Source organism: Spermophilus citellus (genome assembly GCF_964194105.1).
Source record: "Spermophilus citellus genome assembly, chromosome: 9".
Classification (NCBI taxonomy): domain Eukaryota; kingdom Metazoa; phylum Chordata; class Mammalia; order Rodentia; family Sciuridae; genus Spermophilus; species Spermophilus citellus.
Genome location: NC_138191.1, coordinates 120,510,084 through 120,531,518, shown reverse-complemented (window position 1 = coordinate 120,531,518; position 21,435 = coordinate 120,510,084). Strand labels below are relative to the sequence as shown.

Here is a 21,435-nt window from a genome sequence, read left to right as displayed (position 1 = left end):
CCGGCGCCCCGGCTGCTGCCGCGCGCCCTCCAGCCCGCCCGTCCCGGGTCCCCCTCCCCCCGCTCCCTCCCCGCCCCCTCCCCCTCCCCCTCGCCTCCCTCCCTCCCTCCCTCCTCCTTTCTCCGGCAGCAGAAAGCGGAGAGTCACAGCGGGGCCAGGCCCTGGGGAGCGGAGCCTCCACCGCCCCCCTCATTCCCAGGCAAGGGCTTGGGGGGAATGAGCCGGGAGAGCCGGGTCCCGAGCCTACAGAGCCGGGAGCAGCTGAGCCGCCGGCGCCTCCTCCGCCGCCGCCGCCTCCTCCTCCTCCGCCGCCGCCAGCCCGGAGCCTGAGCCGGCGGGGCGGGGGGGAGAGGAGCGAGCGCAGCGCAGCAGCGGAGCCCCGCGAGGCCCGCCAGGGCGGGTGGGGAGGGCAGCCCGGGGGACTCGGCCCCGGGGCGGGGTGGGAGGGGGGGAGAAGACGAAGACAGGGCCGGGTCTCTCCGCGGACGAGACAGCGGGGATCATGGCCGCGCAGGTCGCCCCCGCCGCCGCCAGCAGCCTGGGCAACCCGCCGCCGCCGCCCTCGGAGCTGAAGAAAGCCGAGCAGCAGCAGCGGGAGGAGGCGGGGGGCGAGGCGGCAGCGGCCGAGCGCGGGGAAATGAAGGCAGCCGCCGGGCAGGAAAGCGAGGGCCCCGCCGTGGGGCAGCCGCAGCCGCTGGGAAAGGAGCTGCAGGACGGGGCCGAGAGCAATGGGGGTGGCGGCGGCGGCGGAGCCGGCAGCGGCGGCGGGCCCGGCGCGGAGCCGGACCTGAAGAACTCGAACGGGAACGCGGGCCCTAGGCCCGCCCTGAACAATAACCTCACGGAGCCGCCCGGCGGCGGCGGCGGCGGCAGCAGCGACGGGGTGGGGGCGCCTCCTCACTCAGCCGCGGCCGCCTTGCCGCCCCCAGCCTACGGCTTCGGGCAACCCTACGGCCGGAGCCCGTCTGCCGTCGCCGCGGCGGCGGCCGCCGTCTTCCACCAACAACATGGCGGACAACAAAGCCCTGGCCTGGCAGCGCTGCAGAGCGGCGGCGGCGGGGGCCTGGAGCCCTACGCGGGGCCCCAGCAGAACTCGCACGACCACGGCTTCCCCAACCACCAGTACAACTCCTACTACCCCAACCGCAGCGCCTACCCCCCGCCCCCCCAGGCCTACGCGCTGAGCTCCCCGAGAGGTGGCACTCCGGGCTCCGGCGCGGCGGCCGCCGGCTCCAAGCCGCCTCCCTCCTCCAGCGCCTCCGCCTCCTCGTCGTCTTCGTCCTTCGCTCAGCAGCGCTTCGGGGCCATGGGGGGAGGCGGCCCCTCAGCGGCCGGCGGGGGAACTCCCCAGCCCACCGCCACCCCCACCCTCAACCAACTGCTCACGTCGCCCAGCTCGGCCCGGGGCTACCAGGGCTACCCCGGGGGCGACTACGGCGGCGGGCCCCAGGACGGGGGCACGGGCAAGGGCCCGGCGGACATGGCCTCGCAGTGCTGGGGGGCTGCTGCTGCTGCTGCTGCGGCGGCGGCCGCCGCCTCGGGAGGGGCCCAACAAAGAAGCCACCACGCGCCCATGAGCCCCGGGAGCAGCGGCGGCGGGGGGCAGCCGCTCGCCCGGACCCCTCAGGTACACAGCTGAGTGGGGAGGGGGCTGGGGCGAGCGGGTCCGGGGGGTGGGTGGCGGCCATGGGAGCAGGCCACTGTCGGGGGCTCCCCTCGGTCCCAGGCCCCCACTGCCGGGGAGCTGCCATTGTCTGGCTCTTCTCTCTTAAAATGGCTGCCTGTCTGCCTTCCTCTCCTTCCCTCCTTCAGCCTTTGTGTGGGGCTTTTCCAGAGGTGTCTACTGCGCTTCTCCCACTCCCCTGGTCCCTGCGAACTCCGGGGGGCCTTCAGGGGGGTGTAGGGCAGAGTGTGCCCGGAAGGGTCCAGCCAGGGTGAGGGGGTGCTGAGGGCTCAGGTTAGGGGAGTAGGCAGCGGTAGGAGCCGGGGAGTTGAACGAACATTTCCTTGGTCACCTGCCGCTCCTCTCTGTCCCCCCTGCCTTCCTTGAGGCTGTTTCCCCGTGTGTGTATTCAAAGAGGGGCCCCTCGGGCTCGGGGGACCTCGAGGGAGGGCAGGGGCCTGTTTGGGGGCAGCTAGAGGCCGGCTGCGGTTCACCCAGGGCAGCCCGGTCCCTCGCCTGTCTTGGTCTCCGCTGGCCCAGTGGCCTGGGCTTCTCTCTGGAAGTGCTGGTAAACAGCTGAGTGATTGGAGTAGTAAGTGCAGATTGCTTTGGTTTGGGATTTGAATTATGGAGGTAAAATCCTTCTGTCAAAGCCAGGAGACAGTTGGTCTTAGGTTGACATCCTATCTGTGATCTGATTGGCTCCCCATCTCCTGCTCTTGGCCATTTATAATTGCCTCTGATGTAATGGTACAACAATCCTGATGAGCTCATAAACTTTTACACTCTGCTTTTCTGCCAGTGATAACCCAAACCATCGCTGCCACTATCTGCCTTTTATTCCAGAGCTGAAATTGGCTGTGACCTTGAGGGAGGGAGGTTTAAGCAGCAATACTGTATCAGCAGGAGCAGAGCCCCAGACAGGCTGTCCTTGTTACATTGTGCCTGAAACAAAAGAGGAGGCAATGGCATTTTTCTTGTACCTTGGATTTATTTTGCTTGTTATGTTTTATGCAGCCTGAAATAGATTCTGTGTTGTCAGAACAGTAGCTGAGTTTTTCTCTACAATGGGTTTGCTGTTTGTTTTGGTTTTGTGACTTTCCTAATGGTATAAATGACTTCTTTGATGGCTCTGAAGATGCATTTGTCTTGAGTAATTTTGACGCTGTTCACTTGGAACTGGAATTATTTTACTGGGCTTTTTATTGAGTGGCAAATGTGTGTGTGTATGTGTGGGGGGGCGTTTCTTGTTAATAATGATTTTTGTTTAGAACTGGAATCTCAGAGAATTTCACATTAGGTTAAAGTGTTGTGTTTTAAGCAAGGCTGGCCTCATTCTTTGTTTACATGTTGAATCTTGTTAACACTTTCTTTTGTTAATTGAACTTTAGGAGAGCAGCTCAATTTGAAAAGTAGACCGCCCGAGTCTTTCATGCTCTTGATGAATTTTTGCCCTTTTCCTCAAGGCTTGGTTTGTTAAAACTTATGGTTCATTAAAAAGACTAGTTTTTCTGTTTTGTCATCAGTGATTTTAGAGCTTTTTTTCTTTGCATTTGTGTTTCAATTCTTTTCATCTTCCAAGGTATAAAGATGTGACCTACAGTGGCACTTAAGATTCACTTAGAAATTGCAACATTTAGGTACTTTTTAATACATCCTACTTTATTTGCATTTTGCTTTTCTTCTCTCTCCATCAGTGCTTGGTCAGGGAATATTGGGTGGTCATGTATCTTTTCAAAGAGGGAAAAACCTCCCTCATGCTCCCTTCCCCCAGCATTTGTTTTTGGGCCAAGAGGAGATTTTGTTTATATATAATTAACTAGCTGTATTCTTTCCCTATCCTAGAACTACTTTTCTACTCTTCTGTTGAGCTGGGAATTTTGAAAATAGATGTGTTAGGCTCTGGGCATAAAGCTTTGTGTCTTGAACTTCCCTGATGTTCTACATCTGGGTGAGAAATAAGAAAATGTTTGTTTTTCTACTACTTGGAGGATAGTTTTCTCTTAAAATGTACAATGTTCTCATTTCATTCTATAATCTATATGTTTCCCCCTACTAGAGGAAATAATTTGGGGTAGGTTAAAGTTCATTAAAAAGCAAAATTGTTTTGAATTCTCTTGGTTTAGGATTTTTTTTTTTCTTTTTAAAATCAATTTTAGCTGTGTATTTTCTGTTTGTCAGTCATTAAATGAGTACTTTCTATGTGCTTGGGTACTGTGCCCTTTTCTGTCCTGGATAAATGATAATAGATATGGACCTTGTTTAGAAGTCTGTCAATGCTGCTGGTGGTAATTTTCTGATTCTTTTTTTTTTTTTAAAGAGAATTTTTTTAATATTTATTTTTTAGTTATTGGCGGACACAACATCTTTGTTTGTATGTGGTGCTGAGAATCGAACCCGGGCCGCACACATGCCAGGCGAGCGCGCTACCGCTTGAGCCACATCCCCAGCCCCTGATTCTCTTTTAATATCATCTGACCCAGCACCCTACATAACAGATTCTTACTTAATTTCAGTTTAGTTACCTACTCCCCTGAGACCCAGGGAATGAGCTGATAACATTCACTTGTGGAAGAGAGTACAGCTTCAGTTGGTGGGCTTCTTCAGCTGTGTGGCAGTAGTCTAGGTCAGGACTTTGTTCTGAGGTCTTTGCTGCTGGAGGATAAACTTCTTATCAAAACATGATGCCATATTCTTAAGTATTCTTAAACAACAGGATCTTTCTCCATTCTCTTTTCTGCCTAACTCCGTCTTATGGTAAGACTTCTTTTCCAACACAAGGAGTAACATAGCAGAGGTGAATTGTTCTTATTTTACTGTGCCTTAATGAAATAAAGATTAGGTAAGAGCATGTGTGTCTTATAGGAGCTAGCATAGTTTCAGCAGGCAGACTTTTCCTTTATTTCTTTATAAGTGATATTGTGTCTCAAGGTGTCAAATCCTGGTACTGATGAAATGGTTTTAGGTTACTTATGTACTTGAATTTGATGTAAGGCTTTTTACTTTTAGCAGTAACACCTTGCAAGTAGTTCCAGTTTATTTTGGTAAAAAAATGAAATATGATAAGTAGTTCAAGATCAAGTTGGATATGATTATAGAAGTTTGGCTGTTAGTTTCTGCTGTGGAAATATCAAGAGAGATTTCCAACTCCTGGGAAACAGAGGAATCCTGGATTTATTATGGGAATGCCTACTGGCAGAAATTCTGGGCTGGCTGAAATACAGGACTCTTGGAGCTCTCTCAAGTAGGAGGGACCAGGAAAACCACACTTAGATGGCACTTTAAATTGTGGGGGCCTCCTGTTTCTCTACCAGTTTGTGAGACAACAGGGAGTGATGAGAGATGGGATGGTGGTGTGAGGAGAGAAAGTGGCCAGGTGGGCTTCTTGTGTATTGATTCCTGTGAGGACTTTTTTATATTCCTCCCTTTGTGTGGCACAAAGTAACCATGACAAGTGGCACGTGCTCTAACAAGAGGTCTCTCATTGCATTAAACATTCATATGTTGAATTGAGTCCTAAAAGGTGTGGTGTCCACTACGTTAGGCCATTCACGAAGAAGTTAATGAACTTTTTAAAAAAATGGGAATAGGCTAACAAAGTAATAGATTGTTCCCTTTGTTAGTCTTGTCCCCCAAAAGAGTGTATTAATTGGCTTCAAATCTCAAAAATTCTAGAAGCAATTGAAGCATGTGAATATGGTTAAAATATGGTATTCAAAATAAATTGGCATCAATTAATTCTTTCCTGCCAGTAAGTTGTGATATGTGGGGCTCTGAAATGGAGTCTGGATACTCTTAATTTTTATCTGTGTTTTTCCTTGTTTAGATTGGTCGTTATCATTACTGATACCCACTGAATTGTGTGCTGCTTGGTGGTTAAGGGTTAAAGAGTCCAGGTTTCAGAGGAGGAGGAGTGTGGGAGCATGGGTTCCATATGCAGTTCCAGATTAAGCTGTGTGAGATGGGGCAAGTCATTTGCCTTTTGTTTATTTTCTCCTCATCAGTAAGATGAAGTTTTACTGTGATGGTGTGTATCTGTCTATGTTTACATAACTGGCTTATTGTAAGGGTATTCTTACCTATCAGTAGGGGTCTTGAGACCATTTTTCCTCTCTTGGGTTTGAGGAATTCATTGTTGTCTCCTGAGGATTCACAGGAAAAAGCTCTGTACAGTTGGGTGCTACAGTGGTCTGTGGACCTTTACAGGAAAAGACCTACCAGACTGTTTCCTTAAAACTATTTAATCTGTTTGTCATTGGTCATTTCACCTATCTGATTTTATTTATTTACCATACTGGGGATTGAACACAGGGACACTCTATCACTGAGCTACATCCCAGCCCTTTTTAAAAAATTTTTTGAGACATGGTCTTGTTAAGTCATCCAGGTTGGCCTTGAACTTGTGATCTTCCTGCCTCAGCCTCATGAGTTGCTGTGATTACAGGCCTGTACCATTTACTGCACATGACTGGCTGGTGGTTTTAAAACACTAAACAGCAACCGAAAAATTAGGCAGAGACCATTAAAGCAAAACTTAAAAACAGTTGCTTCACTGTCCCCAGAGGAGACTTTATATTTGGGGGTGAATTTTTTGAAGGGTAAGGAGATGTGGGGGGTGGTAGAGGTAGCATTTAGCTCTCAGACTCTAGTGTTTGGGCAGGTCTAGGTCTGGTTTGGGCAGTTGGTTGTAATCCAAGTGCCTGGACTTGTCCTGTAAGTTTTGCTGAGAGAAGACCAAAAGTTTCTGAGCCTGGAACAGGAAAAGCTAAGTGTTTTCAGGGTCCATTCATAGGTATATTTGTCTTTTCTCATACCCGTGATTTAAAAAACTACATGGTATGGTTTGCATGTGGTCGTGGAAGTACTGTTCTTTCTTTTCTCTAGCACATCTGAATTTCCATTTTTTTTCTCCTCATGGCTTAGTAGTTTAGAAGTGTAATTTAGGCTTATTAGAATTGTGCTAGAAGGAAGCTTCCCTTTATAAAGGAGAGGGGAAGGGAGAAGGAAAGGTGTTTGACAATTCTCTGCTTGACACAGCAGCTTCTTCCTCTCTAAAGGAACCAAATGTTTCAGAGCTTTGTGTAAATACTTGCTGAGCTGTCAATATGTACCCAGGAGGTTTCTGTAGTTAAGATGTAAAAGGCTCTATAGAATGTTTGACAGGAAAATTAATAAACAGTTTTCAAGCAAAGATAATACTAGTCACCTCATGTGGAAGAATAAAATAATATTGGCAAAAAAGACTTAGGGATAGAGAAGAGGGCAGTGCTGGGGGGCAGGGAGCATAGAGATAAGGAGAGGGGATCTAAAAGATATCTGAAGTAGAAAGATGTCTTGAAAGTGAAACCACTGTGACCCTGGCTGCCTGTTAACTTGAAGGCACATTGTAATTGCTGGGTGGGGTGGTGCAAGCCTGTAATCCCAGTGACTCTAGAGGCTGAGGCAGGAGGTTCACAAGTTCAAAGCCAGCTGAAGCAATTTGGCCAGACTCCTAAGCAACTTGGTGAGACCCTGTCTCAATATGAAAAAAATAAATAAATAAATAAAAGGGATGGGGATATGACTTGGTGGTAAACACCCCTGGATTAAACCTCAGTTCCCCGCCTCTGCTCTCCCCCAAATCAATCACAATTAAATAGTGAAAATAAACAGAAGTTTGGAAAAAGTTCCTGATTTTCCACAGTAAATTAAATATAAGCCAAAAGCTTGGTTTATTAGAGTTTAAGTTTTTTTTTTTTTTTTTTTTTTTTTTTTTTTTAAGAGAGAGGAGAGGGGGAGGGGGAGAGAGAGAGAAAGAGAGAATTTATTTATTTTTTAGTTCTCGGCGGACACAACATCTTTGTTGGTAGGTGGTGCTGAGGATCGAACCCGGGCCGCACGCATGCCAGGCGAGCGCGCTACCGCTTGAGCCATATCCCCAGCCCATAGAGTTTAAGTTTTAAAACCTTGTTCCTTTAGGAAGGTGTTATAGTTTGGTGAGATGTTTTTGGGGTTGGGTTGCATTTTTGGAATATCAGAAAGGAGAAAAAAGATACTGCAACTTAAGTGTAGTCTTTACCCTCTCCTCTGCAGACTGTAGTCCACTACCCAAATATAACTATTCATAGTTCTTACTAGACTTCTCTGCATTACTTATACATGTTAACATTAATGCCCCCTGGCTTCTGAGTCAATACAAAGGCCCTATGTTGGGGATCTCGCTAGATCCTTTTTGAAGAGTTACGTGGGTAGATTTAGTCTTTGATTTTTTTTTTTTTAAAGAGAGTGAGAGAGGGGAGAGAGAGAGAGAGAGAGAATTTTTAATATTTATTTTTTAGTTCTTGGCGGACACAACATCTTTGTATGTGGTGCTGAGGATCGAACCCGGGCCGCACGCATGCCAGGCAAGCTCGCTACCGCTTGAGCCACATCCCCAGCCCCTAGTCTTTGATTTTGAATTTCCATTTTAGGATTAAAACATTTTGGGGCCCCTTCAGTGACACATTCTTTTTATGGAGAAAGAAGAATAATCTATGAATATTTTAGCTGTCTGCCTGTGGTACTCTGGTAGCTTTGTGAGATGACCAGTGAGCCTTCTCAGTTTCCTTTCTCTATCTCTTTTTCTCTCGCGTTTTTTTTTTTTTTTTTTTTTTTTTGGTGGTGGTGGTACTGGGAATTGAACCCAGGTCCTTGCACATGTTAGACTGGGTGGTAGAGCACTTGCCTCTTTTTAAACTAAATCCACCTGGGCCTGGTGGGTGCATACTTGAAATCCCCATGACTTGGGAGGCTGAGGCAGAAGGATCACAATGTTAAAGCTAGCCTCAGCAATTTAGGAAGATCCTTAGCAACTTGGTGAGACCCTGTCTTAAACAAAAAAGGTCTGGGGATGTGGCTTAGTGTTTAAAGCACCCCTGGTTCAATCTCTAATATAAATAAATAAATAAATAGATAGATAGATAGATAGATATCCACTGACTTTGATACCACATTTCTTCACAAGAAGTGTTTTTTTTTTTTTTTTTTTTTAAAGCAGTGTTCTGGAAGTGCTTTTTTGGATTTAGCTACTTAGATAGTAACAGGGGATAAAACATAATTATGGCCCTGACCAAAATTTTTAGATTTAGCTATCTTGTAAGGACTATCAGCTTATTTTAAAACAAAATCCAAAAACTCAGGTCAACACATACATTGGTTGTCTAGTATTGCCAAGGCCTTTCTCAGTAAGATGATTGGTAAGGGTGTTAGAATTTCAGACTTATTGCTGAGAGCATTGTTTCAAGGTCAGGGAGTTCTGGAGATTCTAATGGGGGTGGGAAATACTCCTATTTAATTCTGATTGGGTTCTAGAAAGGGGTTTAAAAGAAAGGAGATATCTGCTTTAGAGGAATTTGTTTTTCATGGAGAAGTGTGCTTATGTGCTCACACAAAACTTAACAAAGCAAGTTTTTATAAATGTATATAGACAAGCTGGGTGCTGTGGTGCACTCCTATAATCCCAGTGCCTCAGGAGGCTGAGGCAGGAAGATCCCAAGTTCAAGGCTAGTCTCAGAAAGTTAGTGAAATTCTGTCAAAAAAAATTAAAAGGGTTGGGGATGTAGCCTAGTGGTAAAGCACCCCTGGGTTCAATCCTTAGTACCTAAATAAATAAATGTCTATAGACCAAGCTAAATATATGGGCTGAAGAAATTCAGAGTAATCAGAATTGGGCAGGGTTAACCTGGGACAGGTTTTCAAAAGTTATTTGTGAACCTAAAGCATTGAAGAAGGAGAAAATTACAATGTAAATTTGCCTTTTATCCCTAAAGCTACTCTAAGTCCAGTGAGCTTCACAAAATCCAGATTGCACAACCATCCGTATATCTGTAGTTGTCTCAATGGTCTGTTGACTTTGAGAATACGGACTCTAACCATGAAATTCTCTGAAAAAGTGGTTCTTGTGACCATTTAGGACCTTTGGTACAACTTGCTAAGTTCTTGGCCAGTGCTTGTTTATAGTAGTTGTGAGTTTGGAAGGTCCTGTCACCTTCAGAGTTCTGTGTTCTGGGCAGCTCTGCAGTGATGGTGGTTCAGCTTTTGTTGATGAGCCTGGACTTTTTCCTTTCTCCTCAGAAACAATAGTCATGAAGTACCTATTGGGATTCTTATACTGCTGTTATTTCTAAAGAGCTTGGAGTTGTGCTCAAGCAGAGTTGCTTCGATTAGACCTTGTATTGAGGGTTGATGGGTTGGATAAGCCTGCAAATATGTGGTTTGCCCATCTGTTCATAGAAATGGCCTTTAATATTGTTTTTGATTAGGTTGGCTGTGACCAAGAAGTTCATAAATGCTGCAAACACATGCTTATTCCTTATGGAGCCTGTGAAATGTGGTGGTTTTGGGTTCTCTTTACCTGCCGGACTGTGTGTAGTTGGGCCTGGCATTTGTCAAGGGCCTGTAGTGCATGCCTAACAACTGAGAGTTCATGGGGTATTCAGTTCCAGGCTATACCAGTGCTTCCTGCTGGAAAAGAACAATGAGTGACACTGCATCAGCGTGGAAGTATGGAGTCTTGAATACAGCATTCTAGTGTAGAAATTTCTCTTTAAACTTCTTTTGACTTCCATTTTGGCATTTTGCAAAAGTGGGTCTTTAATAACTCAGAATTGGGCATGGATGCTGGTTCATCTGCCATGGACAGTAGATGTGTAGGGCCTCCAGATGAACTCTAGTTAATTGCAGGTCTTTCAGGAATTCAAGTTAGAGTGAACATTGACTTAATGGCTTTGACTGGCTCTTCCCCGAAATTGCCTCTCCCCCCATTTAAGTAGAAGAAATTAGTTCTTTATTGAATGTGAAGAGATATCTGAGTGAATTTGTTTGTTTTTGTTACTTACTTGTGCGTAGCCAGAAGATTGTCTTGGGACAGGTTGAGTCTTTATTTCCCAGTGGCTTTTGCATTTTCTAAGGGTGGACTGGAATGGGAAGAAGCCTATTGCCAAGAACACATTCCAGCATGCTGCAGAGAAGGAAATTTGATCTCTAAAATGTTGACTTAGTGTTGGTTATGGTACATATTAGAAATCACCCAGTAATCCAGGACAGATTTTTGTCGCCCTCCAGGAAGTTATATTGATATTAAATACTAAGGGCCTGGGTATAGGGCTGGGTGCTCTGCAGGCCCAGAGCACTGCTTGAATTGCCACCCATATGAAGAGGAAGTGTGCCATGTGCCTTTTTCTCTAGTTTGCATTTGAGCTTCTTTATGGCTTTGTTAATTCTGTGTTCCCAAGTCTGCAATGTTAGATATTAGACTTTCTCCTCCCTTGGCACTAGCACATTCATGATTTTCTGTGGCTCATCACCAGAAGCCAAGATTTTTGTATGCTTTTCACCCTTGTTAGCTTTCAGCTTGTTTGTTTATAGGCATCTCTATTAAAATTAACCCTCCCTTCCGGCTAAAATCTAGCTTCCAGTATGATGGCATTGGGGGAGCTTGGGGGTCAGTGTGATGTCTGTCATTTAAATAATCCATTTGCTGTGTGCTTGGTATTTTTATTTTCCTTGAGCCCAGCTTGCTTGCTGTGCATGAGTGCATTTGGGCCCAGCTGTTTACTTTCAACTGATTCAAACCTGGTGTACTTTGACTTTAAGAAGACTGTAAATTCAGCCACGTGGTAGAGGATTAAAAGTGACATTGTGCTGGTTGCATCCTTTTGGAGGAAACAGTAATGTCTTTGGGTTCTTTCTTTTTTTTTTTAATGTTTTTATTAGTTGTTGATGGATATTTATTTATTTATTTATTTATATGCGGTGCTGAGAATCGAACCCAGTGAGTCACACATGCTACGCAAGTGCTCTACCACCGAGCCCCAATCCCAGCCCCTAAAAGCATGTTCTTAGTGATTTCCCCATTTCTGGGATTGACATTAGAGTTTTCTGCTGTCCTCAGAGAAGGCCAGAAATGCTGGGAATTAGTTGTTGTTCATTATCATACCTTCTGTGGCAAATACAGGTGGCTTGCTTTCTTGCCCTTTCTGTTCTGTTCCTGAGGTGGTAGAATTCACAGGTTGGTCAAGCATTAATTAGTTCAGGAGTCTGAAACTCTTTATAATTCAGGTGTGGATATCTTGCCTTTCCTTTTAAACTTCTAACTTTTTACCTGTTTAGTAATTTGGGCTGCTAAAGACTGTATTGTAAACAATTTGGGGAACAATTATTTAGGTAGTTTGTGCACAATGTTGTCTTGAGATAAGATCCTCTCTTAGAAATAAGATCACATTACGGGTAAGTATTCATGATAGCTGTCATGTATTGGAGTGCTTACTTGTGCTAACCACTGTTTGGTTCTGTTAGGAATTTCCTTATTTAATCTTCAAAACTCTAGAAGAGGTGGATTCTATTATTCCTCTTACTTCACATTTACAAAGAGTTTCAGATTCCTGAACTAATGCTGGATTAACCTGTGAATTTCACCATCTCAGAATAAGAAATATGCTCTAGGGAAGAGTTGGGATATTTTTTATTTATTTTTTTGCTAGGCAAGTACTCTTAGCACAAAGCCACATCCCCAGGCACTAGAGATTTAAAAAATATATATATTTAGTTGTAGATGAACATAAAACCTTTAATTTATTTATTTATTTATTTATGGTGCGAGGATCAAGCCCAGTGCCTCTCACATGCTAGGCAAGTGCTCCACCACTTAGCTATAACCCCAACTCAGAGTTGGGATTTGAATCAAGGTTTGTCTGATTCTCCAGAGCTGTGACATTAATATACAAAAACATATACACGTAAATTTGTATATGTGCACACATTTTGTAGTGCCAAGGATGGAATCTAGGGCTTTTTGTATGCTAGGCAAATACTCTTAACACTGAGCTATACCTGAAACTAAAATTTTGCTTCTCCAAAACAAATGATTCAAACACTAGGACTTATTGGGATGACATTTTCCCAATTGCCTGAAACTCTTAAAATGAGGTTAAAAACTGAAAAGGTTTGATTATATTTTGTTATTTGTTTGTAGTACTGTGGATTGAACTCAGGGATGCCCTATCGCTAAGCCACATCTCCAACCCTTTTCATTTTTTATTTTGAGACGGATCTTGCTAAGTTGTTGAGGCTGGCCTCAAACTTGCAATCCTCCTGCCTAAGCCTCCCAATTAGCTGGGATTACAGAATGTGCACCACTGTACGTTTTAGTTAGAATTTGATATCATGCCTAGACCTTGGTTCTGTCTGCCTCTTACATTCAGGGTTTTGATTGTCTTGGTTTCTGATGATAGTCATGGCACTTGGTTTATAGCTGCCTTGTGGTTCCAACAGTGAGAGCTGTCAACATTTAGTCCTCAGGTTTGCTTCTCAGGAGAGATCTTTGACATTACAAATCAGGCTGTAAATAAAATTGGTCTATGTGAATGACTTGCATTGTGGAAATGTTTGCAGAGTAATTTCACTTTCCAGAAACTTGGAGTATTCATTGGAAAGGAAGATATTATTGTCTTAATTTGCCACTTGGGGAAAGTGAACACATAAGGTTAAGTGTCATGTAAAGTTTCATAAGAAAGTCAGCTCTAAAACCTAGTTTTAAATTTCCCTTAAGCTTTGTGACTTTAGGCAGGTCATTTAACTTACTGGAATCTATATTTTCTCAACTGTATGATGAGGAAAAATATCTACCTACAGGCTGTAGTAAGTATTAAATAATATATGTACAAGTGCTATTTGTTTGTCAAATAAAATTCTTATGTGACTTCTGAGTGGTAGACTACTGCTTGAGAGAATTGAGTGGTAAAAGAAAATGTTGATCTTTACTGAATTAAAAATGATCTCATTGTTCCTAGCTTCATTTGAGTTGTATTAATGATAAAAACAAACAAACAAACAAAAAAAAAAACTAAGGACTGGGGTTTTAGCTCAGTGGTACAGTGCTCGACTAGCATGTCCAAGACCTTGGATTTGTAACCCCAGCATCATCTCTTCCCTCCCAAAGCCTCAAATTTTATTAAGACCATTTGTTCTAGTTTGAGAGATAATTAGCACAGTGGTTCCCAGATTACCTGGGTTGTATTAAAAAATGCGAATCTTCAGCCCAAACCTACTGAATCCAGAATTCTGGCAGTATTGTTTTAACAAGTCCTTCAGGCTGTTATGCACACTCATGTTTGAGAACTACTGGGTTTATTCATTTACTTGCTACTGGGCTGCAGGATATATCTGAATTACCTGAAGACTTCTTCTGGTTAACTACAGAGTGATGTCCACTTAAGGCGAAAGAAAATATAACTGGATGGAGAAAATGCTAAAAGTTCTTGGGGCTAGGGATTGTATTAGTCTGCTTGGGTGGCTATAACAAAATACCATAGACTGGGTAGCTTAAACAATAGTCATTTATTTCTCACAGTTCTTGAGGATAGAAGTTCAAGATTAAGGTGTTAGCAGATTTGCTTTTTGGTGAGAGCCCTCTTGACTTGTAGACAGTGGTCTTAGCATCTTCTCATTGTGTGCTCACATACCATCTCATTCTAGGAGAGGAAGCCCTCTGTGTCTTTTGTTCTTATAAGGGTGCTAATTGTGTTGGGAGCCCACAGTCATGACCTAATCTAAACCTAATTATATCCCAAAGGCTCCACTTCCAGATACCATTAGGTGTCTGGGTTGGGATTTCAACTTATGAATTTTAGGGATACACGTATGTTCAGATTGTAACAGGAGAGATTATTTTTGAGATGACTCTTTTACTATGCAATGATGGTAAATTTTAGTGAAAAAAATAATTTATAGAATTTGGGGGTTCCCTGCCTCCCATTTTTCTTTCTCTTAGTTCTTTGGAGAGATAGCATAAGAATAATCTGAATCTATGGTACTTGGGTGTTTAATGAAATTGGAAAAGATTATATTTTAGACTGGTGGTCCTCAAGTGTGAGTGACTCAGTAAATTTTGCCTAAGAGGGCGATTCCCAAAAATGTCATCTAAAGACCGGTGTCAGAGCGCTATTTGAATGGTATGATGTCCTTTCTGCCTGTGTTGGCCACCTCATCTGAGAACAGGGCCTTTGGTGATCTGGTTATTTCTTAGTAACCTCTTTCCCTCATCCCCAACTCCCCAGTTGCCAGCCTGAGTTACTATGAATTCCTCTCCTTCTGTTCCTTGTGAAATTCTAGTAAGTAAACCCTCTCAACAGAATCCTGACAAGTCACCCATCTTTGAAGTAATGAGACCACTCTGAGGAATTGACATTAGAATCAAGGCTTGTCTTCTGTTGCATGACTTAATGAATAAGGGTTATGCTTGGCATAGAAATGGTCAGGTAATCATTAACAGTTGAAGACCAAAAGGCAAACCGGTGTTCTTGTTCACTTGGACTTCATGAAAATCTAATGTTTCTATATCCTTCCCATTAAAACCAAGTATCATAACACCTGTTTTTCTCTCCTGCCTGAGAAATGTAGCTGTGATTACTGAAACCTGGCTGCAATGAAGGCAGTGGTTTTCAGGAGATAGAATGCTGACAGTTTTATCTGTGAATTGATGTTTGTGTATTCAGATGTATACTTTAGTAGGGAGTCTTTTATGTGTGCATGTTTTAACTCACATTATGATCCTTCTACCTTTTAGCTTTATTTTCTCTTTTTTAAATTCCCTTTTTCATTCTCTCACTGGTATCTAACTCTTCTTATAAGTAGTACGAAAAGTACACGGAAACGGTCAGTAAATTTACCACCCAGAGCTGGTAAAAGGCCTGGAGAAGCGATTTATACCACTTTTGGAACAATTTCATTTCTGAGAAGATTCCTACTATCTGCTTACCTCTGTTGGAAAGGCCTGGGTAACCGGAGGCTGAAAGTGCCTTCCTTTGTCCCACAAACAGGTTGGTTGGTTTGTTTATTTTTTGGTACTAAAAGTTGAACCCAGGAGCACTCAAGCACTGAGCCACCCCCCTCCCCAGTCTTAATTAATTATTATTTTTTTGGTACCAGGGATTGAACTAGAGGTACTTAATCACTGAGCCACATCAACAGTCCTTTTTTGAATTTTATTTAGAGATGGGGTCTTGCTAAGTTGTTTAAGGCTTTGCTAAGTTGCATAGGCTGTCTTTGATCCTCCTGTCTTAGCATCCCGGGCTGCTGGGATTATAGGCATGCACCACCATTCCTGCCCAAACAGAGGTTTTTAAATGGTCTCTCTCTACCTCTTCTCATTTTTCATTTTATTGCTTTTGGTCTGGAGACAGATTTTTAGTCCTCCTCAATCTGTTTTTGGGGTTCTATTGGCCCAGGACAGATTTGTAACATTCTTGTTTTTCTTTCCAGTTTGTGATTTGAATCCTCTGCTTTCCCAGAGCAGCTTTGAACTGGCTTCTTTAAAACCCCAACTTAAAACCTCAAGTAACCAATACTGCTTTCATTATGGTATTTTGGGTTAAAATAAAATGAGATTGAGATAGTTGGGCTCACTCACCAGACACATATACCAGTGGAAAATTCTGGTGCCTTGAACAAGAGAATCTCAAAAGAGTATATGAACCAAAGCAGAATGGGGGGGATGGGGGAGGGCAGAGGGTTAGATGTTGGCTACACTTCCAAATATGCCAAGTATCCATCCCAATGTGATTATAGTAGTAAGAGTGCAAATAAAGAAGAGAGTCAATAAGCTTCTAAAAGAAGCTGGTAACCTTGTCCCATGTATTTCTGGTTTAAATCACGAAGCCAGGTTTCCTATACACATTTGTCTGGACAATGGTATGCAGGAGATTGTTAGCAACATGCATTTACGGCTTTGAAAAGTGCTGGGGAATTTGCACACATCTATAGTTTTCCATTCAGTGAATTGCTGACCTTAAGTCCTAAAGATCTGGAGGCATGTTGATCTTAGTAAGATTTGTTTATTAAGGTTGGGTCATTCCTTAACTTACATAATTGTGCCAGTTAAGAGTAGAATTGGGGGTCCTAGAGAAAGATATTTTTGGGAAGTGGTTCAAGGCCATGCTAGAAATTAATGAAAAAAGCGCATGGTATTATTGCTGCCACTTGGTGTCTTTATCAAAATACATCACTTGATTGGATTGATGTACAAACATGACTACAAAGGAATCCCTGACTGCATGTAAATTAGGTCCCTTTAACACAGTGTTGTGTCACAGATACATTTTTTAGCATAGAAAGAAAAACTTCAGCAGAAGGTAGAATTATGTAGAGAACTTTAGTATCTTTTTGTATAATCTTTGAATAACCAGACCAAGTTTGGAGTTTTATAGATAAAATGAAAGTATGGGAGAAGGGGTTGGGGATTTAGCTCAGTGGCAGAGCACTTGCCTAGCATGCACAAGGCCTGAGTTTGAAAAGAATATGTGAGAAAGCAAATTCTCTTTAAAAAGAGAAAGCAAATGAGGTCTTACAGTTTTATGGCTAAGAGGCAGTTGTTGGCCTTTACTTATTTTGGAGCACTTACCTGCAAATCTGTTTGACATGGAAGAGGAAAGAATTTTAGAAATTAATTAAGAGAAACAAGTATGAATCAAAATAGTATTATCTGTGCTGAAAAACAGGAACATACACTCCTGAGTAAAGCTGTTTGTAAGGTAACACCTTTCCTCTCTACATATTCCTTAAATGTACTGTATCATTTAGTGATAGATGATGACAATTAACTTGGGTGTAAGGACACCAAAATACTGCCCCACTTAATCAGGCTTGTGGTCCATCTACATACACTAAGGCCCTTTCCTTAGTAGAAGAATCAGAGAATGGTTTGTGGTAAGAAGGTGCCTTATTTTGGTGTCACCCCTTACTACCTCCTATGGGTAATAGGTTTGTACTTTAATTTTTGAGCATGTGCTGGGATATAGTGCACCAACGAGTCTTTTTTAGATACCATCAAGATATCTCAGACTTTGGTCATATTCCCCATTTCAGGATAGGAACTTTTTTTTTTCCCCAGTAGAAAACAGGTTTTATTTTGTAAACATTAATGTATTAAAAAGAATATATATAATATACATTATACATATATTATTTTTATTTGAATTGTATATATGAATTGGATGTTATAACTTTTTTTTTTTTTTATCGTGTTAGAGGTATTTTCACCGAACAAGGTTGACTGGTTACCCCAATATTACAGCGAATATAGTCCAAGAGAGCATTTAAAAAAAATTCTTTTATTCATTTGGGATATTTGTTCTCTGAAGAGTGGGTGGCAAAGATTTTCTCCCATTCTATAGGTTATCTCTTCATTCTACTAATTGTTTCCTTGGTTGTACAGAAGCCTTTAAATTTGATGCTATTTGATTTATTGATTCTTTATCATATTTCCTGAGCTATAGGAATCCTATTCAGGAAATCTTTGCCTATGCCTGTATGTTGAAGTGTTTCCCCAATTATTTCTTTGAATAGTTGCAAAGTTTGGATCTAACATTTTGGCCTTTAATCAATTTTGAGTGTATGTTTGTACAGGCTAAGAGATCTGGATCTAGTTTTCTTCTATGTATGGATATACAATGTTTCCAGGACCACTTGTTAAATAGACTTTCTATTCTCCAATGTATATTTATGTTAGTTTTGTCAAGAGCATGATGTCTATAGCCATGTGGAATTACCTCTGTCTTCTACTCTGTTAGGATAAGAACTTTTTCAGTGCTCACCTAATTGTCTAATCTAGTTGTTGAAATGTTGTCTAAGGCATAAAATAGTTGCCAACATAAGAATCATATGGCATAATCTTTTTTGAATAACCTGTAAGCATCTACCATATGCTAGTTGCTTAAATTAATACAACAGGTGCTTATTGAGCTTCTGTAATGCTATCAGGCAGTGTGTTGTGAGCCTAAGAGTCATAATTCTTGCCACTGTGGATTACTTTCTAGTGGGGAAGAAATATGTAAGCAAATCACAAATAACTATATCATTATAATTATAATAAATGCCCTAGAGGAAAAGTATCACCTTTGGTAAATTGTCTTCTAACTGTTGTTTAAAATGAGCTTTTATGTTCATCTTGGCTAGTGGGTGGCTTTGCACTGTTAAGCTCGACGCGGGGTGGGTACTGGTCAGTTCTGACTCTCTTTCCCTTGGCTGCTCCAGGGTCAAATGTTACAGGAAGTCACCCATCTGAGGTATAAGGGGCTGGGTCACTGTTTCTCAGCAAGGCTTTTTGTGTGGAGCTGTATTGCAGGATGTTTGGCATTCTGCTCCCCAGGTAATAAATGCCAGAAGCATTATAGCATCACTGTGATAACAAAAAAAAAAAAAAGCACTTTTTAAAATACATTTATTTCTAAACACTTCTCAGTGGCTGGTATTGCCCCAGTTGAAAACTATTGGCTGTACTGTCAGAATTCTTGGAAGGAGTTATTGAACAAATTCCTCTGGGAGAACAGACTGAAAGTAGGTGGTGCTTGAGACTTGGACTGGCCAACCTTTTTGGTGTCTGACTTGAGTGTTCATGTTTTTTAAGTAGGTATTTTGAAACTGTGCTTTCAACCCCATTCTGCCTTTTCTCCTGTTGAGGGTGGAGTGGGAAGTAATGTCTGTTATGTGCTTTGTGGACTGGCACTGTAACAAGCATTTTCACATAATGTATTTAAACTGTCTCCTATTTTTTTTTTTTTTTTTGGCGGGGGGTGGGGTGGTTACCTGGGATTTAACTCAGGGGCACTTGACCACTGGGCCACATCCCCAGCCCTATTTTACATTTTATTTAGAGACAGGGTCTCATTCAGTTGCTTAGCACCTCTCCATTGCTGAGGCTGGCTTTGAACTGGCGATCCTCCTGCCTCAGCCTCCCTGGGATTACAGACATGTGCCACCATGCCTGGTTTCCTATCTTTGTTAAACACAAGTTTTTCTGCCCCTCGCCCCCCACTGGGATCGAACACACCGACTCTACCACTTAGCTACATCCCAGTTCTTTTTTGGGGGGTGGAGGGGTACTGGGGATTGAACCCCAGGCACTCAACCACTGAGCCACATTCTCAGCCTTATTTTGTATTTTATTTAGAGACAGGGTCTCACTGAGTTGCTTAGCACCTCACTGTTGATGAGCCTGGCTTTGAATTTTCGATCCTCCTGTCTCAGCCTCCCAAGCTGCTGGGATTACAGGTGTGAATTACCATGTCTGGCCCCAGTTCTCTTTTTAATTATTACTTTATTTGGAGACAGGGTCTTGCTAAGTTGCCCAGGCTGGTCTCCAACTTGCTATCCTCTTGCCTCAGCCTCCTCAGTCGCTGGGATTATAGGCCACCTCCAGTGTACCTGGCTAAATGTAGATTTTTAATTCCTGTTTTACAGATGGTTCTAATGAAATGACTTGTTCAAAAGTGGTGTCAAATCCTGTACTTTTCAAAAAGAGTAACCTTATTTGATTGCCTAGTTTCTAGTTGGCCACTTTGGGCTCTTGGTCTTGAGTGTATGGGATCAGATGTTAATTGTTTTGGTTTCTGCACTTTACTATCAGAAATCAGACTCATGTAGGGTGGTAATTGCTAAAAGGAGGATACAGCAGTGAATTAAACACATGTAGAAGTGTACCCCTTGGAGTTTATATTATAATCCAGAACATGAACATTAAACAAAGTAAGGGAGCTGAGAGTGTAACTCAGTGGTACGGATTTTGCCTAGCATGTTCAAGGCCCTGGGTTCAGTCCCCACTTTAAAACACACACACACACACACAAACGCACACACAAAAAAAACCACTTTGTGTGCTACGCTGTGTGTCAGGAGAAAATGTTAATCAGGACCAAGTATAGAGGTGTGCAGGGTTAAAATTTTTTATTTGGGAGGAAAAAAAATAAGTTTTTCAGTTAGGAATCAGTAACTACAAAGTCTGATTCTGGAGACTGTCCAGCTGGATTCAGGCAGTTTCCCATGTCCTTCCCTGGTGCTGCTCGCCCTCCCCCCCACACCCCATGGTTGTGGCTTAGCAGTAAAGTGCTCACTTAGCATGCAGTAGGCCCTGGGTTGGATCCTCAGCACCACACCAAATAAATAAATAAATAAATAAGAACTATTGTGTCCAACTACAATTGAAAAAATAAGAAAAGTGTCCCCCTCCTTGTTAACTCACTGCATTCAACACCCCACCCCACCCCCAATCTGTGGTTTTGCTTTCTGCAATTTCAGTTCCTACAGTCAACTGCTGTTTGGAAATATTAAAGGAATACTCTATATTTTTGAAAGACCATATATTAAATATATTTATTTTTTTTTATTATTAGTTACTGTTGTTAATCCCTTACTGTGCTTAATACGTAAATTAAACTATCACAGGTGTGTATTATGTATAGGAAATAACATAGTATATATGGTGTTTGGTACCATCAGCACTTTTGGAGGAGGGACTACTGTATTGTTATATTTATTCTCTTGATGAGCAAACTGAGGGACAGAGAAGTTGAAGGCACTGCAAGGCAGAGCTCTTAAACCACTGCCCCTGACTGGCAATGTAGGTCCCAAAGCATTTCCTCTCAGTAGGAACAGGGCTGAGAATTGCAAGGTCCATAGAGTTTCATTTTCTCATTATCTTTCCTTTCCTACTTGAAAGTCTATTTTGTACACTTGTCTTGAAAGTAAACCATATTGTGTGCTACACTGTATGTCAGGAGAAAATGTTAATCAGGACCAAGTATAGAGGTAAGCAAGAGAATTAAAGTATATACTCTGTATATGTACTCAATGTGAACACATCAGGGACCAGGTATGGGAATTTGGGGGAAGCTTGTCTTACTGAGAATGCTGCTCATTTTGAAATTTGAGAGTCTTAGGTGCATTCTTGATTTTTTTTCTGTTAGCCAGTCACTGTTCTCTTC

General features: G+C 42.7%; 1 protein-coding gene across 3 annotated transcripts in view; it reads left to right on the top strand.

Annotated features, from left to right (window-relative positions):
* Nucleotides 1-124: 124 nt before the first annotated feature.
* Nucleotides 125-21,435, top strand: part of ARID1A (AT-rich interaction domain 1A) — a 78,406-nt gene continuing 57,095 nt past the window's right edge. For 2 of the 3 annotated variants that reach the window (XM_081306776.1, XM_081306775.1), the window contains exon 1: nt 133-1,627. In XM_081306776.1, coding sequence (XP_081162902.1) covers nt 503-1,627 — 1,125 coding nt within the window. In that variant the 5' untranslated portion in view covers nt 133-502. Of the gene's footprint in view, nt 1,628-21,435 lie in introns of all 3 variants that reach the window. The other variant, XM_081306777.1, reaches the window with a different exon arrangement.